The sequence below is a fragment of the Thermobia domestica genome, chromosome 8 (assembly GCF_964235325.1).
Source record: "Thermobia domestica chromosome 8, izTheDome1.hap1.1, whole genome shotgun sequence".
In the NCBI taxonomy this organism is placed as follows: Eukaryota; Metazoa; Arthropoda; class Insecta; order Zygentoma; family Lepismatidae; genus Thermobia; species Thermobia domestica.
In genome coordinates this window covers 126,528,360-126,554,963 of record NC_137461.1, presented here as the reverse complement: position 1 = coordinate 126,554,963, position 26,604 = coordinate 126,528,360, and the positions used below count along the sequence as shown (strand labels likewise).

The 26,604-nt window shown below is 33.9% G+C and overlaps 1 protein-coding gene across 1 annotated transcript in view; it reads left to right on the top strand.

The window, feature by feature from the left end:
• LOC145693197 (uncharacterized) overlaps positions 1-23,497 on the top strand; it is a 117,471-nt gene extending 93,974 nt beyond the window's left edge. Inside the window, exons 14-15 of the mRNA XM_081768977.1 lie at positions 3,408-3,494; positions 21,936-23,497. Of these exons, the coding sequence (XP_081625103.1) occupies positions 3,408-3,494; positions 21,936-22,097 (249 nt within the window). The 3' untranslated portion in view covers positions 22,098-23,497. The remainder of the gene's footprint in view (positions 1-3,407; positions 3,495-21,935) is intronic.
• The last annotated feature ends 3,107 nt before the right edge of the window (positions 23,498-26,604 follow it).

Here is a 26,604-nt window from a genome sequence, read left to right as displayed (position 1 = left end):
ATGAACATGCGTGACTTAATTACAGACGTTTGTATATGCTACAAACTCAAAACCATGTTCCTTGTATAATACGAAAAATAAAATAAAAATTCACATACCTTCTGTAAATGTAGTTTGATTTTATTCTTTCCCTATATTTCACTTGTTTTGGGTATTTCAAGCTTCATCAGGGATACTCTATTATGAAGATTAAATTCAAAAGCGAATCACATATTTACTATTTTTTCCCTTCTCCACCAACATTCCACTGAGTATACTTCTACTGCGAAATTCTTACAAACTTCGTTCATTGTATTATATAAAAATGAAACTGATCCTGTTTGATTGAATCGTGGGAGAATGACTGAATATATATATATACATATATAAAACTATCACCATATTACTTTGATTGAAATGCGTATTCGAAGGGGAAGCAGGGGGTCATAATTTATGCGAAAATAGAATATCCTTTGAATCTCTCAAGCTAGGAACATGAAACTCGGTATGTACACTGATCATTAAACATAAACGGCTACGGGTCTTTTTATTTTTATTTTATTTTTTTTACTTTTATTTATTTATTTTTTTATTTTTTAAATGTGGTCGTGATGAGGGGTTATTTTATATCTGTAAACGGATGGATGGATCGTGCATGTTCCAGCATAACTCTGGATCATCTTAGTTAATTTCCCAAACTTGGTACATATACGACACAACCTGTTAGTTTCAAAACCGGTGGGCCACATGATTATGTAAGACCGACGGTCCTAGGTCAATTGGATCAGTTCACTATTTTATTTAATAATAATAATAATAATAATAATAATAATAATAATAATAATAATAATAATAATAATAATAATAATAATAATAATAACAACAACAACAAGTCGCCAGTGGGGACTCTTTCTGTTAGAACTGTGCTGTAGTCGGCTGGCTGGTTAGGTGATCTTATAAGAAGACCAGGCATATGAACTAAGACCCGCTGTTAGGAGACTCAGACTTTTTGTTTGAGCTATCCCCTGAGAACAGGGACGTAGTCTCATGTAATTACGTTTTTACAATTCATCCTGCTAGGGATTAGGTTTCTTAGTTTTAGTTAGGAATTGCTAATTTTACCTATGTTAGGTCTCTTTTTATGTATTTGCAACGAACTCAGCGGGATTTGGGTTCGATTCCCTTAAGATTGAAATTAGATTTTCTCTGTCCTTTTCTTAAATTTATGGAATGTGGTCAGTATACTACTTGTTGAGTTGGAGTGTTGATTCCGAACCTACGTATGTTAGGGATTAGTCTTTGAAAAAGTGTTAAAACCGAGGGACTAGGAGTAGGGAATGGCCTATAGTTCGGGCTATTTTCTTGTCTTTTAAAGAGAGAGAATATTTAACCTCACCTGAAACCTGCAGTACAATTCTAGCTAGGAATCTTTATTACCAGAACTCTTGTTCGTCGAGTCTTGTGTAGCTAGGTCAATCATTGATTTATTTATTTATTTATTTTTTTTTTTTTAAGTAAGGCCAAGTTGAGCAGTTCTGAAATGCAAACAGCAAGACACTTAGGCTACAGATCTTCTATAACAATAGAAACCAATTAAGACATTTAAGTGAATTTTAAGTAGAAGCGTACTGACTATTTTTGGGTCTATACGTCTAATTCTTGGTCAGAGTTTACAGAGAGGACTCGAACGAGTTTGTTAGCATATCTGAAATCTCCAAAAGTCTTTTTTGCCCATAAAACTATAGAAATAAAAGAGCTAAAAACAGTAATCCTGATATTTCTTCTTTAAAATAAAATTCCATGACTCGGGAACATGATTCTTTAAGTAATTAAGTTAAATTACACCCTTAAACATTTTTTGAAAATTGGTTATTAACAGAGCCGAGATAATAATTATTTTGTATATTATTCTAGTTTCTCCTATGTAATATATAAATATATTTTATTGATATTGGTTAGTTCGGGCCGAATCGTTAAGTAGGGCGGTGTTACAGGAGGACTCCAAGAATAGACTCTCAATTAAGGCAAGTATTAATTGAAAAAAAATCCATTTAAGATGAGAGAATTATTAAATAATATATCTCATAAAATTTACTGTTTTTTATATTTTACAATAGCTAACGCGCTGGTATTTAGTCCACGGTGAGTTCACTAAATTTCGCGTAAAAACTCGTGTGCAGGATCCGATCCTAATTTAAGTTGTAGGCTCTATCTCATATAATCCTTACGTTGAAAAGGACGATAAACTTTAGTTAATTTATTAATCAATTTAATATTATACTTAACCAAAAGCTAAGAAAATATGAAATATGCTGTTTTAAAAGAAAACTGAAATCTCATTTATTTAATAACCGAAATATGTTTTTGCGTAATATTTATTACAAATATCAAAATGACTACAGTACTATTTTTCAATATAGTTCACCCCATCCCTAGTACGCGAGCTCTTGACGAGAGCAATAATTCCACAGAAAAAAAAAAAAAAAAAAAAAAAACCTTTTGGACGCGTGTTTAATACCTCATGTACCGCTGATTGCACTTCTTCCTTATTCTGAAGTTTTAATTGGTCTGGGAGACGAAAGATGTTGCCATTTCGTTGGTATCCTTTTTCGTCCTTGTTCATAGAAATGAAGCTAACTTTAATCTTCAGTGATAATACTATGAAGTAATGCCTCATTGTCAGTTTCATACAGCTCAAAACACATCAATAGATCTCTCTTTCATTTCCGGTATCAAACGTTTCGGAACCCACCTCGCACACACTTTACTGAACCACAGTACGTTATGGATAGCTGATCCTTCACTTTTCCCATCTGAAGTAATTTCAGATTTAATTATATGTGGCTTTCCCAGTATCATAAGTCTCAGTTTACGAATGTTGCTTTTCGCAACTGCAGTCAAAGAGCAACATGGATGAGAAAAATCGTCAACACTTGTAATTCTCTGTTTGAAATTTTCAGCTCACTGATAAACTTGTATTCGGCTAGTGCCACCGTATTGAACTGTCCTGCGAGATGAGTTTCTATTGGAGTTTCACTCGCCAGAAATTTAAGGACACTTCCCTACTCAAGTTTGAGCAATTCTGTAAGGGGGCCGCCACTTGTAACTGTTTCACAGCATTTTTTTGTGTGCAAGTACCAGCCCCATCCCATCTATGAGTAGCTGAACGGTCTACCATAAAATAAGCATACAACAATCACAGTCGTGTTTTACATTTTTAAAGTTCTTTAACAACTTATCCGGTTATTTACTAAGTGAGCCTTGTACTTCAATCAGTTTACAATATATATGAACACAAGTATTGATAGTTAACCAATATAAATAGGTAATGTCAAAATGATTAAGGCAGTTTTATTGTCACATGAAATATTGTGTAAATTTATCCTGTGTAATAATAATTAATAATAATAATATCTTTTATGTTTTAGGTTGTATTTAGATACCTCCAAGATGAAATGTGGGACAAAAAACATCAAAGACTTGAAACTGATGGTTGGAAATTGGAATGTATGAAAGTAAGTCAGTTTTCAATTGCTGTATTTGTTGCACTATGCCATCTATGAATATCCGAAAAGGATCTCGTGGTCTCCGAAGTAAACTTGAATCAGAACATTTGATATTGGATTTCATTTGAGAGCGATTTGAGGTGTTAAATGTATAGGCAATTGAATTAGAATATTCTTTGTTGTTTGCTCATGACATGTAGAGAGGACATCAAAGAGGAGTAGTTGGGAGTTTATTGGGTTGCTCCATAAGTTCTTGCGTCTTTTTATGTTTAGATTTCCACAAAAGTAAGCAAGAAATGAACAACAAATCAATCAGTAATATATTCTCCATTGTTGTTTACAACTTCTTCTCAACGTTCAACAAGCTTTTCAATGCCTCGACGATAGAAATCACCTGGTTTCGATTAGAAGAAATCGTCCAGTCAAGTCCTCAATTCCATTGCATTATTGAATGGAACGCCACGCAGTGCATTCGAAAGTGATCGGAACAGATGGAAATCCGAAGGCGTCAGATCAGGAAGAATACGGAGGGTGTGGTAGCACTTCTCAGCCAAGCGTTTGAATGGCTTCCTTGGTCATATTGGCGATATGAAAGCGGGCATTGTCGTGTTGCAGAAGAACACCATGTCGTTGATCAGGTCGTTTTTGCTGAATAGGATATTGAGTTATCGCATTTGTTGGACGTAAAGTTCCACATTCACTGTTTGGTTCCGATCAAGCAGTTTACAGTGGATCATGCCTTCCCAGTCCCACCGTACTCTCAATATCGTTTTGCACAAGAGAAGATCTTGTTTTGCTCGCGGTGTCGCCCGCCTTTCGGGGTTAAGTCATTCTTTGTGCTGCTTCATATTGACGTACAGGCACCGTTTTTCATCGCCGGTAACAATTCGGTAATGGAATCGCTGCGTATGTTCATGAGTTGACCGCCATGACCAAGCAAGCTGGTGGAGATCGTGGCTCATTTATTTTCTTTGTTGCCATTCAAAGCATACGGAACCCACACGCTCAACTACTGAAACTTTCCCATCGAGTGAAGGTGATGATCTATGGTACTGTGGGAGCATTTCATTATCTCTGCCAATTCCCTCGTCGTTTGGCGTGGATCGTCGTGTATAAGCTGATACAGTCACTCCTCATCAAACTGAACGGAATGTCCGATGCGATGCATATCTTTAAGGGTGAAATTGCCGTCTTTGAATCGCTTAAAACAATTTTGAGCCGTCCAAAGAGGCATCGCTTCTTCGTCATACATGTCATGAATCTCTCGAGTAGCTTCTGTCGCTTTGACACGTCGATTAAACGCAAAAAGCAGAAGATGTCGAAAATTATCTTTTTTTGTCGACTTGGCACTCCATTTTAATGACCTGAAAAGATTAAAAAAGTATATCAGCATAAAAAGAAAACAAACCACTATTTTGTAGAGCACATAATTCTCTATCGAATACTGTGGAACGCATTGCAAAACAATTAATTTTTTACGCAAAATTTTCACTTAAAAAAAAGCCAGGAATTATGGGTCAGCTCAATAGTTTTTCCTTCATACCATATCCTCTTGTTCTATGTTCTATGCAATGTCCCTTATTATGTGGTGCTCAAAAGTCCCTACATTAGTTGGTAAAGACGGGTATCTCAGACCCTCATACTACCATTGTATCTAGAATTATCATCTCTGAGCACTTCTTTTTTTCCTCGGAAACCAGGAATCCTGTATATTAAGCTTTTGTTACCTTACGACATTCCATTTTAAATACTCTCAAACTAAGGTAATCGAGTCCATAGGGACACTGCTCCGAAAACTTGCACTTGTAATATTTACGTTCTACCTTGATAGGTGTAACGAAGCAAAACGTGTGAGTTAGTGATAACATCCACACGGAGCATTCAACGAACATGCAACGTTGAAGTATTAGACTAAGCATGTTTTTTGATCGTCTGTTGATGCCAACTAGTCATTGAACTGGACTTTTTTTCGACTTGAATCAAATGCTCTGATGTCTGCGGTTCTGAATGCTCTTCACTTGGACATCAAAATACAATGGTACTTCATGCAGTTGGACTCATTAAATACATATTCTGCTTACAAGCAATAAGTGATATACATGTCTGGAAAACTTCGAAGAAGAGTTTCAAAGTGTCATAAACTCATTTATTCATTATTTTGGCAGTATGCAGTTCAAGCAGTTTAATTCTCTTTTTAATTTAAAAGAACTAGCATATACTAACAAACAACGTTCTCTGTGTATGTATGTGTGTCCTCTCACTCCGAAAATGCGTGTGAGCGTAGTGACCTTAATCAACACTTCTTCAGCCAATCACAAATCAGTCCGCTCTTACGTCATTTAACGCGTGAAACCCACGCGAACAGCGAGAGCTAAAGAAATTTAGCAAAAGAAAAACCATTCGGCGCGCAAAAGCAACTAAAAGGACAGCTTCTAGCATAACGCTGCACAAAAATAAAGTATAAAAATGCAACTTCCAAGTATCTTCGCCTATTTAGTTATTTACATATAATCCATATAAGTTCAGTATTGTAACCGATATCCCACATCGGATTTGTAAGTATTATTATTAACGTATTATTAAATTATCAAATCAATTAACGAGTATTTTCTGTAATTGTGCATGTCATCTCCCACGCCTCGTGGCTGTCTATTGAGTACATGGTGCAAAATTTACTTTTTATTTATTTGTGTAATTTGTTAATTTTCCGAAATTACAATGCTAAATATTTTGTGTTTCTAAAAGTTGTAAATAAAATTTTTGCTTATGTATAGTTGTCGTTGAAAAAAGCTTTCTTCAAATAACTTGTTTCATCGTCAACGCTCAAGCAAACGTCCTATTTACAACTATCAAATATAATGCTTGCTCTATCTGAATCACCATCCTATAAAGTAAACATTATAAAATGGTGCCGGAATAAATGTGTCCAAGCAGAAACCTTTCTTTTTGTATAAATGTTCAGTTTTTGTGTTTACGAACATAGGCCTAGGTATTTCTGATGTTCAAAACTTGCTGCGTAATTTTGCCGCCATCTCAGAGAGTTAATAGTACATGAAATTCGTGTCATTGTATCCTTGTTCAGTGCATTCATCCTTCTATATTGAAGCCTAAATCCTGTCTAAATTAGAATATTTTTATTATTTGCATTCTTAGATTTTTGCAGAAATTAGTCAATTATTTGTGTTAGCGAGTTTGTTATATTTGCAACACCATGGCTAAGGGTGATCTTAGAACAGTTCTCTTATCTATGCAAAGGGAACTAAGTGCGTCAATTAATGAAATTAAAAAAAATCAGAATAAGTTGAATGAAAGTCAAATTGAATTGAGTGATAATCAAAAGCGTGTGAGTGAAAGCGTTGAGGCGATAAATGTAAATCAACAGAAAATGCAAGATAATATCAAGGAATTACGTAGCGAGTGTCGTGAAAACATATCCCAATGTAAAGATGATTTGTCAGGTGAAATTAACAATGTGAATAAGTGTATTAGTGCAGTGCGACATAAATTGATAAAACGAATTGAAGCAGTGGAATTAGTGTTTTAATACGAGTAAAGATATACGTAGAAGTGTACGTGAATTAGCAGATGCAGTGCACGATGTACGGGGCACAGTTGAAGAAAATACGCGCCAAGTAAACGACCAACAACGTCAATTAAGTGAATGTTGCAATAAAGTTAATGATTACGAGAAAAGGTTGCGTTTGGTCAAAAGTCTCGACAAGTACCGTGAAAGTAAAATTCAAAAGTGCGAGACCAAACAAAGTGAATACGGTATAGCAGTGCAAGAGTGTATTCAAGTGTGCCACGAACAGAGTAAATTTAACCAGCAGTGTTTTGAAACATGTCTTCGCGCCAGTGAGTTAAGTGAACAAACCAAGCAAGATGTAAAGCGATTATCAGAGCGTGTGCAGCGTATAAAATTAACAAACGAGCACCATGATACTGGAAGTAATATGTCACAAAGAAACACAGGTTCCGTGCACAGTGTGAAGCGTAAAAGAAAATCGAGCAGCGAGTCTCAAACGGCGTCCGATACAGAGGTGGAAAGTGACGTAATAAGAAGAACCGTGTCAAGAATCAAAACCGAAAGAAAAAGTCCGCGTATTAAGCGTGCAAGAAATAGTAAAGTAAATGCAAGGCGTTATTCATTGCAATTAGCAAACATTAAACAACTCTCTACATTTTCAGGTGATATAATAAAGAAAAGTGCAAGTGCATTTTTAAAAAATTTCAGTAGAGAAATGTCGTTCGCCGGAGTGCCTCAAAGTGAATATTTGACGATCATGCCCTTGATTCTTAAAGACAGTGCGCTTAAGTGGTACGATTTACACGGTAAGAAGTGTCAAACTTTTCAAGAATTTGTAATAGAGTTTCAGAATGCATTTAAGAGTCCTTTAGTGAAAGCCACACGTCTGCATAACTTGCGTTCTATTCCGTTTGACCCAAAACGTTATAATAGTGTTGTTGATTTTGTAACAGAGCGTTTTAGTCAAATTCAAGCTCTGGAAAAATATAAAAATCCAACCATTACGTTGTCACATATCATCACTCTCCTGCCCAAGCGGTACCAATTAGCTATGATGGGTTCTATGCCTGATAACATAAATCAGTTCCTTGCGAGTGTGCAATCCATTGAAGGATTGTCAGGAATTACTAATATGTACGACAATCAGCGTAATAAACAAAAACAGCAAGGTGGTGCCGGTGTTAGCGTAAATAATGTAAAAGTAGAACACGGTAGTGAAGTGAATAGTAATAATAGTGCACGTTCGAATTTCAAACAAGAATGGAAAAGGAAATTTCTTAGACGTGGACGGCAAGGTAATTTTAACAGAAATAATAATAATTCGAACGGTGGTAATCAGTCGCAAGATAATGGCCGACAAAACACGAGTGCAAATGAAAATCAAAATGAAACGCAAGGTGCAAGGGCAAACAAAAATCAAAGTAGTGCGTCGACTTCTCAAGGTAGTCCGAATCAAAATAATAATTGGTTTCCAACATTTAATAGAGGTCCTAGTGTAAATAACGGTAACAATCAGCAACGGCAATATCCATACCAACAAAGTGGTTTTTACCCGCAAAGTTCTGTGCCTTTAAACTAGTAGCGCCCTCCCACTTGATTGCTAAAAAGGGGAGGGATTTCAGTAGTGTAAACCGAATTACTTTTCCACGTATGTGCAACAACGATGATTTACAAGCAGAAGATGATATAAGTAATGATAATAAAAAAGAAGTAATCAAATGTAAACTAGGTCATAATACAATGAGAGTAAAAGTTTTGTTAAATGATCAACCCAAAATTTGTCTATTAAATAGTGGATCAGAATTGTGCCTATTACGGTATAATATTTTTCGAGAAGTAACAAAGTGTGTAGCAAATGTGCATTTGCAAAAAGGAGAGCATATCGTTTTGTGCGATTTTCTAGGAAGAAAAAAAAAACGTGAAAAAAAAGGTTATTTTACCGGTACAAATTAAAAACGTGGAAGTGCCAGTTAAGTTTCTTGTGTTACCAAAACTGCACAAAGACGTAATACTCGGTGCAAACTTTCTCGAGAAATTAAACAGTGTCATCGATTTTAAGCAAAGTAACTTGCGTGTTGAATTTCAAGGAATTAGTGGTAAAGTGCCTTTAATACAGAAAAATAGTAAAAATGTCATTGTAGCTAATATAAGTAAAATTAAGTGCAAGGTAGCCCCTATTGTTGTGTTGTCCGAGATAAAGGACCTTAATGATTTTTATGCGAGAACGATAAATGTGTTCCGCAGTGGGTGCGCCGAGCCTTTAGAGAAAATTAAAGCTAGTAACTTAGTGAAGGACTTCCCACCGAATCTATATTTCACAGTAGATGAAATAAGGGATGCAGTTACACGCGCTACGCTGTTTAGTGAAAACAAGAAAAAAGAATTATTTCAGTTGTTAATAAAACATAGGAAAGTGTTCGCCCGTTTCCCTGGCCTGTGTAATAAATTTCAATACCAATTAAAAATAAATACAAATAAACCCATTGTTGCTCGTCCTTATGATATTCCGCACAAATATAAAAAAAAAGTGCGTAAAAAAATCCAAAAATTGTTAAAGTGAGGTGTAATTAGACCTAGTTCATCATATCATCTATTACCGTTGCACGTAGTATTAAAAAAAAGTAAAGCGTTAAAAATAGTAACAAATTGTAAAGCATTAAATGTGCACATTAAGAATCCAGCTCTGCGTGTAAAAAAGTTGTCCAACCTCTTTGCTAAATTTAGTAAAAAACGTGTGCTAGGTACTCTTAATTTTACTAGTTCGTATCAACAATGTGGAATTACAGAAAATTCTATGCCATACTTAGCCTTCTTGTTCAAAGAAACGTTATATGAGTACACACGCATGGTGTTCGGTGTGAAAAATGGATCGTCTATACTGCAATTGTGCTTAAATAAAGTGTTCCCATTACCGCTACAAAAAAAGTTAATCAGATATATGGACGATGTAGCTCTTGGTTGTACAAGCGTACCGGAATTCTTACAGCAGTTAGATAAAGTGCTTAGTTTATTAAGTAATGCAAACATGACACTAAATTTATCAAAGTGCATTTTTGGTGTAAGTAAAATTAACTATTTAGGTTATTACGTATCTTCAAAAGGCATACAAAAAAATCCAAAATCAGCTAAAGCAATCAAAAAGTTACCAGTGCCCAAAAATTTAAAAATGTTACGCTCATTTCTTGGTACTGTGCAGTGGCATTCGCGAACAATCAAAGGTCATGCTGTTATCGCTAAACCCCTTTACAAACTTTAAAAAAAAAAAAATAAAATAAAAGTGAAAAAAAAAAACACCAAAAGGCATTTAAATCATTAAAGACTAAATTAGTAAAAAATGTAAAGTTACACCATCCACAGTTCAAAAAGCCATTTTATCTCAAAAGTGATGCAAGCAAACTCGGGTTGGCTTGTGTGTGTTATCAAATTATTAATGATAAAAAGTATGTATTAAAATATGCAAACCGTACTCTTAACAAACACAAACAAAACTATGCCATAATAAAACTTAAGTGTCTTGCATTTGTATAATGTATTCATAAGTAGCATGTTTGGCTCAAAGGAGCGAAAATATACATACAAACAAATCATAAAAGCTTAGTGCAGTTAAAACGTATGCGTAATTAAAATACAAAACTAATGAGGTGGTCTCTTAAACTTCAATCTTACGATTATAAAATAAAATTCATCAAAGGCAAAACTAACACACTAAGTGATTGTTTATCTCGTATGTTACCAACACAGGAAAATCTAATGGTAAATGTGAATCCTATACAGGCTGTTCAATCAAAAGTGTTCAATTTAAATCCGTCTACAATTGCAAAATTACAATGGGAATGTGACGAGTACCGTCCTATTATTAGTTATTTACAAGGTAATATAAGTAAAAGTAAAAGCAATGCAAATAAAAATTCTTTTCGTAGTAGTGCTCAAAATTAAAAACAAAATTACACTTTAAAAAATGGTATTTTAATGGTAAAAAATTTTCACTTCCCAAACAAATTAAAATTATGTGTACCTCCATGTTTAGTAAAAAATATTTTAATTGGCTACCATAATCATTACGGTCACTTTAAATTTATAAAAGTATTTAATATTATTTCCTGTATGTTTTATTGGAAAACCATGCGTAGTAACATTAAATCATACATTCTTGATTGTAAGGTCTGCATGAGGACGAAGGTAGACCATCATCCAGTAAAATGTTTAATGCAATCAGTGCCAGCAAAAAACATACGTTATTTAGTCTCAGCAAATTTAGTTGGTCCTCTACCTCGAGGTAAACACGGTGAAACTTACCTATTAACAGTGTGTGATGTATACTCACGTTATTTAGTAGCATATCCACTTCGTCGTGCAACAAGTGCAAGTGTCGCAAAATGTCTTACTGAGTCATACATGCTTCATCTTGGTATTTTTATAAACATCTTAGTAGATAATGGACCACAGTTTATTGGCAAGAAATTCGTACAAGCTATGAAAGCATATAACATCAAAATACATTATACTACGCCTTATCACGCACAAGAAAATGTCATCAAAAGATTCCATGCTGATTTAAAAAAAATTTTGCGTGTGTTGTGCCGCGATTCTCATTCCTCATGGCCAAAATATATTGTGCAAGCTTGTTTATTGTTAAACTCTATTATTAGTACCAGTTTGAAAATAGCGCCTGCAAAATTACATCTTAACATCAAACCAAAAGAATTTACACTGTCACATTTTGAAATTGTAAAAAGCAACGAAGCAGTTAATAAGCAAAAGGGTATAAATTAAAATAAAAAATTAATAATGGCTAACTTACGGCAAAAAAAAATCATTCAGCAACATAACAAAAAGTTAAACGTTCATCAAAAAGCTCAAAGAACTTTGTGTAAAGGTAACTTAGTTTTCTTACGTCAGTATAATATTAGTAGCTTGGTAAACAAACGTATAGCCAAACTGTGTAAAGTATACCGTAAACCTTACTTACTGTAAAAACAAGTTGGTAAAAATGTGTTTAAAGTATTAAATCCGCAAAGTGGCAAATATATAGGATTTCAGAATGTTTCTAGAATGAAGCTGTAAAAACCAACACCAGCTACTAGGAAAAAGTGGCTAGAAATTCTGAAAAAGCATGTAAATAAAAAACAGTTCAGTAATATTTTAAAAAAAAGCCAATAAAGAAACCAACGGAAATTACATAAACAAAAAAGAAAAAAAAAGTAAAGAAAATCAATTGTGTAATATCAATAATGAAGATCGAAAAGTAAAAGTACATTCTAGTTTCGTTGACGAAAATGTTTTGTGATATATACGACATGGTTATTTAGATAAGCAAAAGTTATTGAATTTATTAAAAAAATATTACCATTAGTACTTCAAAGAAGTCAGTTTAAATTTAGAAATATGTCAGGAAATATTAGAGTAATATACACGTTTATTAAAGTATTCCTTTTGTTGTTATTAAAACAACATTAAAATTTTACCTTAAAACCTACGACCACATTTCGCCATGAATTTCATGTGCATCGTTTTCTTTTTGTCTTCTATAAAATTCTATGGGGTTTCCTTAGTATAACTTGTTTGTAACCACATCTCTGTGTATCTTCGTAGTCGTACTTATAATAAATAGGTTTATATGGTTTTTGTAGGTTAGCTCTTCTTCATTTAGTCGTCAAACCATCCCTAAAATGAATACAGGTTAGCATCTATAAACATCTAATTTCGCCCCAATATAATTCTCCATCATTCGAGTTTATATTGGTTTATTTCTCTCTTCATTATAGTAATCATGTAACAGTCATCATTAAGGTTATATCTATAAGCTTATCATAATATATATATATTTTATTCAGCATCATGTCCTATATAGATATATTTTAATATTAATTTATCGTGTACCATGTACTTATTCAATAAAGTTGCATGAAGGCGTTAAAAATTGGGACGTATTTGTCGTAGTTTGTACTCGTAAAGTGATTTAAAAAAAAAAAAAAATAAAAATAAAAATAAAAAAAGAAATACTTACATTTCTTTTGTTAACCCATCCCAAGTCAACTTCCTTTTAACCATAATTATGTTATTTTAACCTTATTATAGTAATTACATGTAACACGTAAAAACATACACTTGATATCCATACACAAAGAATACAACACAAGGAAAAACACACGTAGGTCCAAACAATAAGAAAAACACACATTCTATTCACTTCCACTTAATACGAATGCAGCAGTAGCAAATGCAGCACATTTCAAAAAAAAAAAAAAAAAAAAAAAAAAAAAAAGGGAAGATGCAAATTATACGTCAATAAGTTTACACGCAATAAGTTACAATATTCCATGCATCTTCATATTGGCGCCGAATTTTAATAAATAGTCCTGTATAAAGGACTATAGCATGCAGAAACCTTCTAGAACTTCCACCAATGGACCTAGCCCTATCCAATAAAAAGAGAATAGGAGCAAAAAATTTAATCGCCGAGTGTTCATTCAGTGGAAAGAAAATAAACAAAGAGGATGGCCTATGGACTGGACATTGTTCTAAAGCATGGTGTAAATGGTAAATAGCAAACAACATAAACAGTGTAACGTGTGCAGATAGTAAAAGTATAAACAGTGTGTTATAAATAAACAGTGAAGTATTGTTATTCGAACTGGAAAATATATCTATATTTATTTTAATATTCATTTTCTTTTATGTTCAATTAATTGCAAAGGTAAAAATGTTTCTAAAGGTTAAAATTAATTCATTGCTTAAAGTGTTTTCTCATTTTATTCACATTATTTGCAATATTTTAGTGTATGTATAAATATCCAATTTCTTTAAGTATTAAGTAAATTTATATTTAAACTAATAGAACTACAATAAATACATATCCATACATTTATTCATATTTATGGACTAAATAAACATTTTATTTTAGTAAGTGCAGTATTAACCAAGCGTTAATGTAAACTATGGCCCAAGTAAAGAGTGCTTCAACAACTTACAGTGTGTCCTCGTTATACGCAGACACAAACTATAAGTGTTGCCAGGGTTCTTAGGATAAACGTATCTCACCAAAACTTTACCTATCAGCTGTTCGGGTGCCATTTGTCATAAACTCATTTATTCATTATTTTGGCAGTATGCAGTTCAAGCAGTTTAATTCTCTTTTTAATTTAAAAGAACTAGCATATACTAGCAAACAACGTTCTCTGTGTATGTATGCGTGTCCTCTCACTCCGAAAATGCGTGTGGGCGTAGTGACCTTAATCAACACTTCTTCAGCCAATCACAAATCAGTCCGCTCTTACGTCATTTAACGCGTGAAACCCACGCGAACAGTGAGAGCTAAAGAAATTTAGCAAAAGAAAAACCATTCGGCGCGCAAAAGCAACTAAAAGGACAGCTTCTAGCATAACGCTGCACAAAAATAAAGTATAAAAATGCAACTTCCAAGTATCTTCGCCTATTTAGTTATTTACATATAATCCATATAAGTTCAGTATTGTAACCGATATCCCACATCGGATTTGTAAGTATTATTATTAACGTATTATTAAATTATCAAATCAATTAACGAGTATTTTCTGTAATTGTGCATGTCATCTCCCACGCCTCGTGGCTGTCTATTAAGTACATGGTGCAAAATTTACTTTTTATTTATTTGTGTAATTTATTAATTTTCCAAAATTACAATGCTAAATATTTTATGTTTCTAAAAGTTGTAAATAAAATTTTTGCTTATGTATAGTTGTCGTTGAAAAAAGCTTTCTTCAAATAACTTGTTTCATCGTCAACGCTCAAGCAAACGTCCTATTTACAACTATCAAATATAATGCTTGCTCTATCTGAATCACCATCCTATAAAGTAAACATTATAAAAGTTCTCTCATTCGAAGTAACAAGAGGTATGATCGTCACTCCCAATCAATAAACCTGCTCATATGTTTATTGCACAGGTAAATATGAATGTGGCACAAGAATGTAGCATGATCTGTCCTGACATAACTGTTACGGGAGTTGAAGGCGCGTAGCTAGTTAATGATCTCTCATTCGTAGTTAAAATATATGGCTCCTTGTATCACAGTTGCAACATCGTTGGTAACATTGAACCCTTGGGGGAAATTCTTCCACTTCTGGTATTTGCACCTTCCGTTCTCACTTATTAATTCATTTAATTTAATATTTTCTTGCTTTACAGATATTAAATCGTTTTTCAATGTCTCGTACTTATAACCTTTTCCTGTAATATAGATATTAATATGGTCTAACTTCTCATTCACTACATTATAGTATGAAACACCTTTTGAGTTGTTATTTGAACAATTATTATTTAAAGATTTATTTCCATCATGATCCAAAACTTCATCAACATTTGAATTACCACTAGAATTGTCTGTTTCATCTGTACCTAGGAAACTTACATGCTTCCTCAATATAGGTGTAATTGCAGTGTTATTGTCTTGTTGCCTTATGCAGTTTTGACATTTGTGTATCGAAATAACTTTTCCCGAATACATTTCGTACTTGACACGTCCAAACTTCAAACAGTTCTTTACATGATAACCATTGTTACATAAATATCGTTATATTAGTTGTTTTCCAAAAAATGGCTTACGACACAAACCACATGTGCCATCTGTTTGCGCCATCTTGAATAATAATAATTTTTATTTCAGTTCGCGAACAGTTTTAAGCAAAACGTCAGTGCTTTGTATAGTATCGTGATATAAACCAGTGATAATTTCATGAGGTAGGCAAAGGGGGAGGGGCAGATCTCACTTTTGGGGTATATTTTCAATCGTGCTTAACATAATTGGTTAGTTGAATTAGATTTTATCATCCCTTTCAACACCGAGCCTATGTGAGCCCTGGGTCTGCAGCTTAAGGTAGAATTAAAACCACTTGAGCTTCCACCGGATCTCCCGCGCCAAAGGCGCACACGTTAACTGTATAGTACGAAGGAGCTCTCGTGCTCAACATGAGTTACTGGTATTTTTGTATTCCTACTTTCACCCTCCGTATAATTCAAGTTCTCCCAGAGAAATCTGAAATTGTTGCTGAAGGAAGAAAGGATAGAGAGAGAGAAAAAAGGAGAACAAACATCATACATAATGGAAAATTAAAGGCAACTTAGCAGAATAAGTTCCTTGTCGCGTTGTTAGAACATTCAAACTTTTAGATTCAGTATGATTAAAAGCGAGCAGACAAACAAAAAATAAATTAAAAGAAGTCTTTTAAAACTACATGTAGTTGAATGTTGTTAGAGTCATCACCTTAAAACAATCAGTCAAATCACGTAAAAGAATGAGTAAACTTTCGTAAAATTTCGCATTTCCAGTGTAGAGACACTAAAATTTTACAACTTCATATAGTGTGATTTGATACTTTGAAGCCAATGCTATGTGAACAATATTCAGTGCAATACATACAAAGTTTTTCAGATTAATTGTTGGAGCTACAAACAAACACTATTTTATATAGTGAAAATATATGCGCAAAATACGTGCAAAATGTTAGAAAACTAACCAAGGTTGGTTGTGAACTATACTATTACAATGTTCAGTGTGCTCTCCTTAGGCAACCATACAGATATCTAACAGGTAGTTCATTTCCCACCATACACAGTCTAACACGTTTGACTATGCGCCGCTTTAGTTCATCAATTGTAGCGGTAATGGAGGATAGTAAATTGCATCTTTTAACCTAACTCCAGAGGATAAAAATCGCAAGGACAAAGGTCTGAGGAACGTGGCAGCCATTACAGAAGCTTGTCATCGTCATCACTTTTGCTCCCAATCCAACGATATGGTAGATTTGTGTGAAGAATGCTCTAACCTCTCTGTGGAAATGTGGTGTGGCTCCATCCAATTGCATGATGTAAGTGTTAATGTCTTCATCTAGTTGTGGAAATAAGCACTCGGTCAGCGTATCTAGGAAAAAGTATCCCGTGAAGAATCTGGAAACATAAGTATTGAAACACATGATGAACAAGAACCTGTTCGTTATGCTACACTTACATGCGTTTTCGTTAACCCGGTCAATCATCTAGATCTGACGCAGCAATGACGAAACCCTGACAATCATTTTAGAAAACTCTTTTGTCTACTACCTTTTCTATAAAAACTTGATCAAAAACTTTTCTTCTGGTCGCAAGTTTCTCTGAATACCAATAATTATTCCAGTGCTTGTAAATATTAGAATAATATAATACTCAAATAAAACGTTTTTGTACAAATTCGTTCTATTTGTCAAAGTTTTAGTAGTACTATTCCATATTACAGATCGAAATTCTACCTTAGGCCTTACAAGTAATTTGTATAAATACAAGTGTATTCAAAAACGGCCCATTGTTTAAAACTAAAACGTATTGTTCTTCTTGCTCGTTGTATGATACGATTTACATGGTAACAGAAATGTTAACTGTCTGTCAGATTCCCAGATCCTTAACAACTCTATTTTCTTTATTTCCATACCTTTGACCCCATATTTACTAATATAATGTTGTGTTTTGTTTGTATATGTCATAAATCTTGTGGTCTTAGGGTGACCATATAATTTTCAGCTGAAAACGGGACAGGTACCGACTTTTTAAAAATTATGAGAAATAAGAAACAGGCTAGTGTGCAAATTAGTTAGTTCCCGTTTACCTTAGCAATACCTAATACACTTATATTGTAATATAACATATATATTAATTTTTATATAATATATAACATATATATTGTAACATAACACAAAAAATATATAACAATTATTTTGAAACATTATTGTGCCAATTATGTGGAATTTCAAGATAATTTTTAATTCTTCCAAAATTAATACTTATTTACCAATTTTCTTTGTGAAGGTCTTGTTCCATTTGATATTGAGAACCTGTGTGCGAAATATGAACTGGATTAAGCGTAATTTAGAACTCCCCAAAAGGTTTGCTTTAGTTGATCTTTGAAATTATTATATTTATTTCATGAAATATATGGTCAGAGGAAAAGTGAGAAGATATGTAGCGTTCTGGATTCTACAAACGTTGACTTTTCTTTTTCGTCGTCGGATATAGAAGACACTGATGATCCACAATATGTGGTTCCGAATCAGGCAAAAAGGAAAAATACACATGAAAATTCTCCGACCTCAGAAGATTGCTTTAATATATCCGACCGCAAGGCAATGGCAACTATTGGAACTGTGTCCAAATCGACAGGTCATAACATTGAAGGAGAGACTCTCTTAACAACTTCCTTTCGACGCTACCGAAGGAAATACAGGGAAGAAGTAGGAAAGAGGGCCTTGTCTGTAATGGCTGGTGCTGCTAGACTTCCAGCTGTTCCACTTCTACTTCACTGGGATACAAAGATGCTGCCACACATTGATCCTCACCATTGTAGGAATGTTCATAGGATTGCTTTGGTAGTAACTGGAAACAGCATAGAGTTCTGATTGGTTTGCCGCAGGTCTCTAACAGCACAGCTATAGTTCAAGCCGAAGCCTGCGTTTCTGTGATCTTAGAATATGGCTTGCAGGATCAGATTAAGAAACTTGTATCCGACACAACAGCATCAAATACCAACATTTTGCAGGGAGCCTGAACCAAAATTCAGCAGATGTTGGGTAAGGAGTTCCTCTGAATGGATTGCCGGTATCGCATTTTGAAAGTCATTCTGTCCGACGTCTTCAGATACGAACACGGTCGTTTGGCAGGGCCGAATATCTCCCTGTTTGCCCGGTTCTTAGGAGTAATGGCATTGACCATCTTTATTGGAGCTCTGCACTCGATGATTCTGATCTGCGGGAAATATTATCGGAATCAGAACACCTAGCAGAACTGAAATCCCGAACATTGAGTTTCCTTTAAAAAATGCAATTGAATTTTCTGCACATTCGCGTGACGATTACAAAGAATTTCTGGTTCTTTCATATGTCTTCTTAGGTGAACAGCCTGAAGAAGGAGTTCGCACTAAAACTCCCGGTGCTTTCCACCATAACAGCTGGATGGCAAAGACTATTTATATGATAAAGATAATTCCTTGTCTGGAAGCAGCTGAATCTAACTGCGAATAAACTTAAGGCAGTTACAAACGTCAGTCTCGTCAGTCTTTTGTACTGTTTATACTGGCATGAAGCACCAATCGCTGCTCACGCTCCGAAAGAAAGAAAAAAAAAAAAATCGACCACATATACTCTTCAGAAACATCTGTGGTATCTCTCGGACGAGTTAGTGGGGACTTGCCTTTCTTTTCGAACGAGTCTCTTACCAGAACAAAAGGAAGATGGTGGGTAAATTGGACACGCCAGAAGGGAAAGGATCAAAAGGTTGTAGAGGAAGAACTTATCTCTACCAGTTCACCATGACTACACCACCGAGAAAACGAGAAGGACCTTCTATATAAAACTTCCAAATGGCCAAGAGAAGTCTCTCACCTTTCTCGCGACAGACCCATCAACATGCTGCATACCAGGAATTGTGAGAAAGCTCTCAAGGGCATGGCAGTTGTCATGATACTAGTGAACGTGTAATCGCTCTTGCTACTAATTTTAACAATTGCCTAACGAAGTACGAGTCCCAGAAACATTACCTTGTAAACTTGGTTGCAAAGCATCTAAAGATATGCCGTCTATTCAGAAGTCTTCGTTCGTTGGACGTAAAATGTTACAAGTGCGACATGTTCATTCTTAGACGCTGCTTGCATTGCAGATTCATTTAATGTAGGCTTTGGCACTTCTATTTTTGTACTGACTTAAACATTTCTCTTAAAAGTGGAGAAAAAAAAGAATAGATGCACCCAGACAACATAGAAAATTGTACTCACATAATGATTTGTTTCGTATTAAAGTGTTGTGTTGTTTCAAAAGTATCTTAAAGATAGGAAAATCGTTTTTTAGGGGGACCCTTAAATTTTTTACTAGGAAGACAAAATTTCGTAAGTGAACTATTTATAGTGGGTGATACAAATTCCAGATGTGTCTTAATTAGAATAAACACTTTCGGAAAATTAAACCACCCTAATATATATATATATATATATATATATATATATATATATATATATATATATATATATATATATACATATACTATAAAATATAAACAGCATTTAACTTACAATATAGCAGGACATGATGCATTTGCATCATTTGTCCTTTAACCGTAGCGTGAATCCTTGATATTACATTGAGAGAAGTTGACTCTTGAATGTGGCTGGGATTGCTACTAGTGCTGACCTTTAAGCTTACCTTTGTTCTTATCAGTGCCCTGATATCAGAGTTCCCCCCTCCTCTCGTTCTCTCTCTTTGTTTCAGGGCGGGGTAAAGTAATTTGATACTTATGAAAAAGTAAAGACACCTTGAAATTTGTTCAACAAACAAGCAACTGCTAAAACTTTTGCTGTCTTTCGAGCAGTACTGCGAGCTATAAATCATATTTAATGAGGGGAATTTCAGGCTTCTTTGTTATTATTAATATCTTTACAAGGAGTAAAGGTACTGGATTTGTTATTCTTTCACTTGTATAAAACGGGACAAATACTACTTTTTTTTCCATCTACTGACGGGACGGTCAGGACACGATCCTAAAACAGGACTGACCCGGTCAAAACGGGACGTATGGACACTCTATTTTGTATTGATTTTCAGTAAATTATTTTTACACTGTGTATTTATTGTATTCAAGTCTTGCTGCAAAAAGTCCATATTGTATTCGTCATTAATATAATGAAATAATAATATTTCAAATTATTATTATTATCTTTTTGTCTAGAAATTGACACTTTTATTCATTTACATATAATACATAAATGCAGTAAGCAACTTCAATTTAATATTTTTTACGTATACATACGAGAGCGGTTTGATCAATAACTTGGGTTTAAGTACTAATAGATAGTGTTAACTTTCTCTCTGCATGTAGTCATAAAATTTTCTTGCTATGCTGTGGTCTCAAGTTATTCTGACAAAAATTCGTTGTTCGACGCTTGTTTAAACAGAAGGGTTTCGAATAACAGTGAAAAATAGATAAAATTGGAAATCGTAGTGTGATTCAGTTGTTTTTTCTAGTAACAAAAATGCCGAAGGAAATTCATGAGAGGATTTTACCTACATTAGGTGATTCATGTCCTTCCTATGAAACTGTTTAATTTTGGGTAAATTAATTTAAGTGTGGCAAAACAAACATTGAAGATGCAACCACATCCTGAGTCCTGAAATCAGCTGTGGCACCTGAAAACATTGATAAAGTCTATGACTTGGTTTTAGTCAACAGACGAGTGAAAGTGCATGAGTTAGCAGAAGCCACAAGCATCTCAACTAAGCGGGTTTACTTCATTTTGCATAATGAATTGCACAAAAAAAAAAAAAAAAAAAAAAAAAAAACGGGTGCCACGTATATTCACTCCAGAGCAGTGGGAAAGCTATGTAGCTGAACAAAAATTTGCCGAGCTGCAATTTGAACTTTTCCGCATCCTGCCTATCCGCCAGATGATTACCGTCCTCCCTCGGATTACCGTCTGTTCCCGAAGCTCAAAACTGAGTCGAATGACTTGTGGTGGACAAACACCGTGTGGGTTTCCTCGGGGTTCTCCCGTTTCCTCACACTTTCTTCATTCCATTCCACCATTTCATTCATTTCTCATCATCACCGTCTCCTTTAGCCTAGCCGGCATAATCGTGGGACGTAAAACTCAAAAAGATTTTATTTCACTTCATTTTTGAGTCAAATGAAGGAATAATACTGGAAGTAAACGAATATTTGAAACACTAGAAAAAAACTCATTTCGCAAAGGAATCGCGAAGTGGGAGAAACATTATGGCAAGTGCATTGAACTTCGAGGGAACCATGTCGAAGAATAAAGGACGTTAAATAAAACTCAGATTATTTTCTTTAATATCAAACCAAGTTACTTATCAAACCATCGTCGTATGTCTTTATTTTATATTGTGTTATATTTATTTTTTAATTTTTTTAGGACATCCCACAACAAATGAATGGTTCTGATTGTGGTGTGTTTAGTTGTATGTTTGCGGAGTACCTAACTCGAGATGCCAAAATAACGTTCAGCCAGGAGAATATGCCTTATTTTAGGCGGAAGATGGTTTGGGAGATCTTAAATTGTAAACTGCTATTGTGAGGACAGTATTATGTGTGTGAACAAAGTTTTGCCAGTGAAAAGAAAGTGTGAATTGAAGCTTATTTATACTCCATTTTTTAAACAAAAAATTAGTAAGAAAAAAAAATACTAATATTCACCCTTTTCTCTTCGTATGTCAGTAAAATGAAAGTAATGCGTGTTTGAAATTTCTGAGAATAAAATATACGTCTGTGGAAATGGTTGTGTGTGTTTTTGTATGATACGTACAATATATGGAGTACAATTTTAATTTGGTTTTTGTATTGTTTGTTAAACTTTGAAGGAAAAAAGATTCAAATATTGTTGACTGTTCACATTCATTTTAGTTGTTACGCTTGTCACTTCAAGAATTGTGTCAGTTTTCGTGGTTCGAACGGTACTTTTTCTTTTTAGTATATGTGTGTGGTATATATATATGTGTGTGTGTGTGTTTGTGGAGGAAATAGATCACGGAATCATGAGTGGGGAGCTAATCTGTTACAGATCACAGAAAATCGTTAAGTTCACTTTAAATATTTGCTTAATTTCCTTGAATTGATTATTATTATTATTCATTTTTATTTTCTCGTAACATGTTTGGTATTAATGCAATTGCAAAATATGAAATATGTGTCTTAGGTTTGACAGGTCTTAGTATTTCACGGTGATCTGCAGAGTTAATCAAATGAGGCAAAAAGCTATGTGAAACCTTTAAAATCAAGGTTAACCTGTTGGAAACAGACTAGCATGAAGTCGACGTGCCTGAGGTGCTTATGTAAGGGTTGACATCTTAACAATGTGATGGCATGTGTGTGTATGTGGATTGTTATTCGTAAGTGACCGATGCTATGCAAGAATTTTATGTGACTTCTTTCAACAACAATTGCCATACGATACCCAATTATTTTGTGTTCGTTTAATGGATTTAGTGAATTTCGTATAGTAAGTTCTTCCAAATGCATAGTGCCATGTTCATTGGAGTCAGATCTCATATAGATAATTTTATTTTAGAAGTAAATTTGGTCTTCTGTAAATTTCGAATAGTTACCTTGGTTCTACTTTTTGTTAAAAAAAAAAAAAAAAAAATGAGAAATCTGTATCTGGTTATGCGTCGAGAAGTATTAGATCGAAATATTTGTCTTTCTCTCAGAGGAAGCATTTAAAAATCTGGGGATAGTGTTTAAAAAGTCAAGGAAAATCAGCATTTTATTTTGGAATGTCACAGTACATCACGTGAAATTTTACGTGATGTATTGTGACATTCTTTATAGAAGTAATGAGTCGTGGTAAACTGTTCTGTTTGTAATGTATGTTGATAACATGACGGCTTTTACAAAGTGAATATTGTGAGTGATTTCTATTATTTTTCGAACACTCAAGTAGATTAATATAAATATTAAAGAGATTAATGAATAACCAAATTTTATATTTTTCAATACTGTACATTTACATTCCAAAATAATACCATTCTTTTGTTTCTTTTAAAGTATCGTGTACATTAACATGCAGATGAAAGAAAGTAACTTCAGCTTGCATAATAAAGATTTGAGAATCTGAAACAGGAATTCCAGGATTGAATTGTGGATTGCATTATTTTGACGGTGGAAAAGTGTTCTGTAGTTCGTATGTCTAATAACTCAGGAATTAATGAAGTGATTTGAGTACAGTTTTCTGTAAAGTAAAGAAACTGTAGTCTTAACTCAGATATTACCAGTAAAAGTTTTATGAGGAATAGATTTCTTATATGTATATATGAAGGCACGATACCTCGATGCTTTTGGTATATTCATTTGTATATTAAAAATAACTTTTAAACTATAAAGTTCAGTCGTGGTGGTTAATATTAATATTAATATCTTCTCAAAAAATCAAAGTTGGTGAAGTTCAGGGAAGGAAGGTACTTAGAATAGTATGATTTCCAGGCTTTCTGGTATACATATATATATATATATCTCGATAAAAACTATTGCATTTGAAGAGAATCAGTATCATCTTGTCCAGAACGTTTTACCCGAAGTACATTCGACCCACTTACCCTGTGTAATGTTAAATAAGGCACTAAACCAACAGATTAGAAGTAAGGTGAACAGTTCCTTTCTCTGTGGTTTTAAAGCGTACATGGAAATTTGAAAATTAAGGAACTGGAGAGAAAGGATAGATCAAGAATTATAGATAATTACTTCCACGCATTAATTAAAATTTTGCTATTATAAAAATCATTCTTGACTTCAGATATATATTAAAAAGTAAAAATGCTGTGAATTTTTAATGTTAAAACGTGGATGTTATTTGAAGACAGAATATATTAAATTGAGATGACAAAACGCCTCACCAAGTACAGAAAAAGTCACCTATTTTAATTTTTCACAATAAAACTTTTCTAATTGACCTTGCAACTTTCTATCTAATACAGTGTAATTAAGAAAAAAAGTAATTTCCACGTACCTTACGCATTTAAAAAAATAGACAACTAAATGAATCCTAACCATTTAATTAAAATTAAAAATATCCAATGTACGTGGAAATTAATTTCTTATTAATACATAATTGCATACAAAAATGAATACTTGAATGTACATAGGACAATATTAGCCATAAGTCCATAAGTAAAGTAAAACGTTCAGAAAATACTGGAGCACAACTAGTGAAAGAGATTCATGTCTCTTATTTGTATAGTAGAATTATGTTTACCCAAATGAGGTGTTATTCCAAGTTGCATTCAGGGTATATAATATGAGCGATGAACACAATACTTTAATTGTTCATTTTTCCGGAACATAGGGACCTGCCCAACTTATCTGAGTTCAGTAAATTTAAGTTTCAAGTTTCGTTTGAAACGATAATGATAAGAAAGCAATTCCGCTCCCCCCTGGGCATAATTTTTGCGATGCTGACCTATTTATTTCCTTAACTTCACACTGGCTTATCCTATTTATCTATTCATACTTTGTCATTAAAATAGAGGACACTCACTGTTCATTCACTCAAATGGGTGACAGGAAAAAAGGCAAAAAATTCTGAAAAAAGACAGAAAGAAGACCCCGTCCTCCGATTCTAGCAACCCTTCTAAACTTGTGCAAAACAGTCTTAATTGGTTGGATTCTTTAATGTTGATGCCTATATCCACACCCTATTCCAAAAAGAATGAACGTATTGATTATGGCTGTTTTGAAGCATTTTCTAAGTCCAACTTCAGACATTTTCGGAAACAATAAACCAAAGATGCCAGGTCGAACCCCAAGCCAATCTTCGCAATCGGGAAAAAAATGTGCAGATATATTTTTGTTCTTTTGAGAGTAATAAGACATGGGGATATGTTATTAGCCCTACGTACACCAAGGGGTTAAAAATGTCCATCACATTATTTTCTGTTCCAAAAATACAATATTCCTCTTTATTTTGTACTAACTACACACTAAGACGACTGAAGGCACAACATAGAGAAGGATATTACATTTTCTGGAACAGAAATAATTTGTGGTGGATGTTTTTTAACCCTCCTTTGAGGTGCGGTGTTACGCATAATGCATGATTCCACTTTTAATATCATCACTTTGAAACCAGCAATTCTTTTCCGTTTAGGTGTATAATGCTTTGCGTCAGCTGTACCCATAGGGACACCTAGTGTCAGAATCTTTAGCTTTAACTCGAAATAACCTCATGCACAGTATGGTAACATGATACATAAGCGGAAGGTGCTTTATGTCCACCACGATTTTTTTTTCATTTTTAATTTTGGGTTATTTTTCTAGAAATTTAAAGTATTCAATGTCAAAATTTGTATTATTTTTGACAAAAGCTGAGTTATGACATTATAGTAAAAAAATATCCATAAAAATTCTTATCCTAATAAAAGTGTGGAAAATTTTTAACCCACGTTGGTGTATGTAATGTTAAGTGTAGAAAAATAGTAACATTAATTGAGATACGTAATGCTTCGGTTTCGAAACTATGTATACATATGAGCACAGGCTGGTTTTGTCATTTACATTTCCATGTGTGAAAGAATATTTCTAATGAAAGGAAAGAATAATAACACAGTTCTCGCATCCATAGTATAATGAGAAAGACAAAGGAAGAAAAAAAAAAAAAAACAGCATATGTAACGGATATGAATGTCATTGTCTTGGGAATTCAGTTAGGTTTCATCAGGAGGAGTTCGGCAGGAGTATTCATATTAGTTCAGTGGTAAACTGCGGGACTTATAATCGTAAGATCGTGGGTGCGATTTTCGTTTGGTTCAAAAAATTTTTATATGAAATTCTATTTTCTTCAATGCATGAAAAATTATATAAAATTACATTAAAATAAATCGGTCATATATACAGTCTGTCATAGAAAAGTAGCACCACTTTGGAAAAAACTGAAATATTGTTAATTCCAGCCGTATTTTACACACCTCGTTGGTCACACACTGTTCAACTGATCTTTTCATAGTTCTCTAATGTTTATGCTGTGCTAATATAGTACATATATGAACATTACTTGAAAATATTGAGTTTTATACATCAAGGGACCTTATAACCCA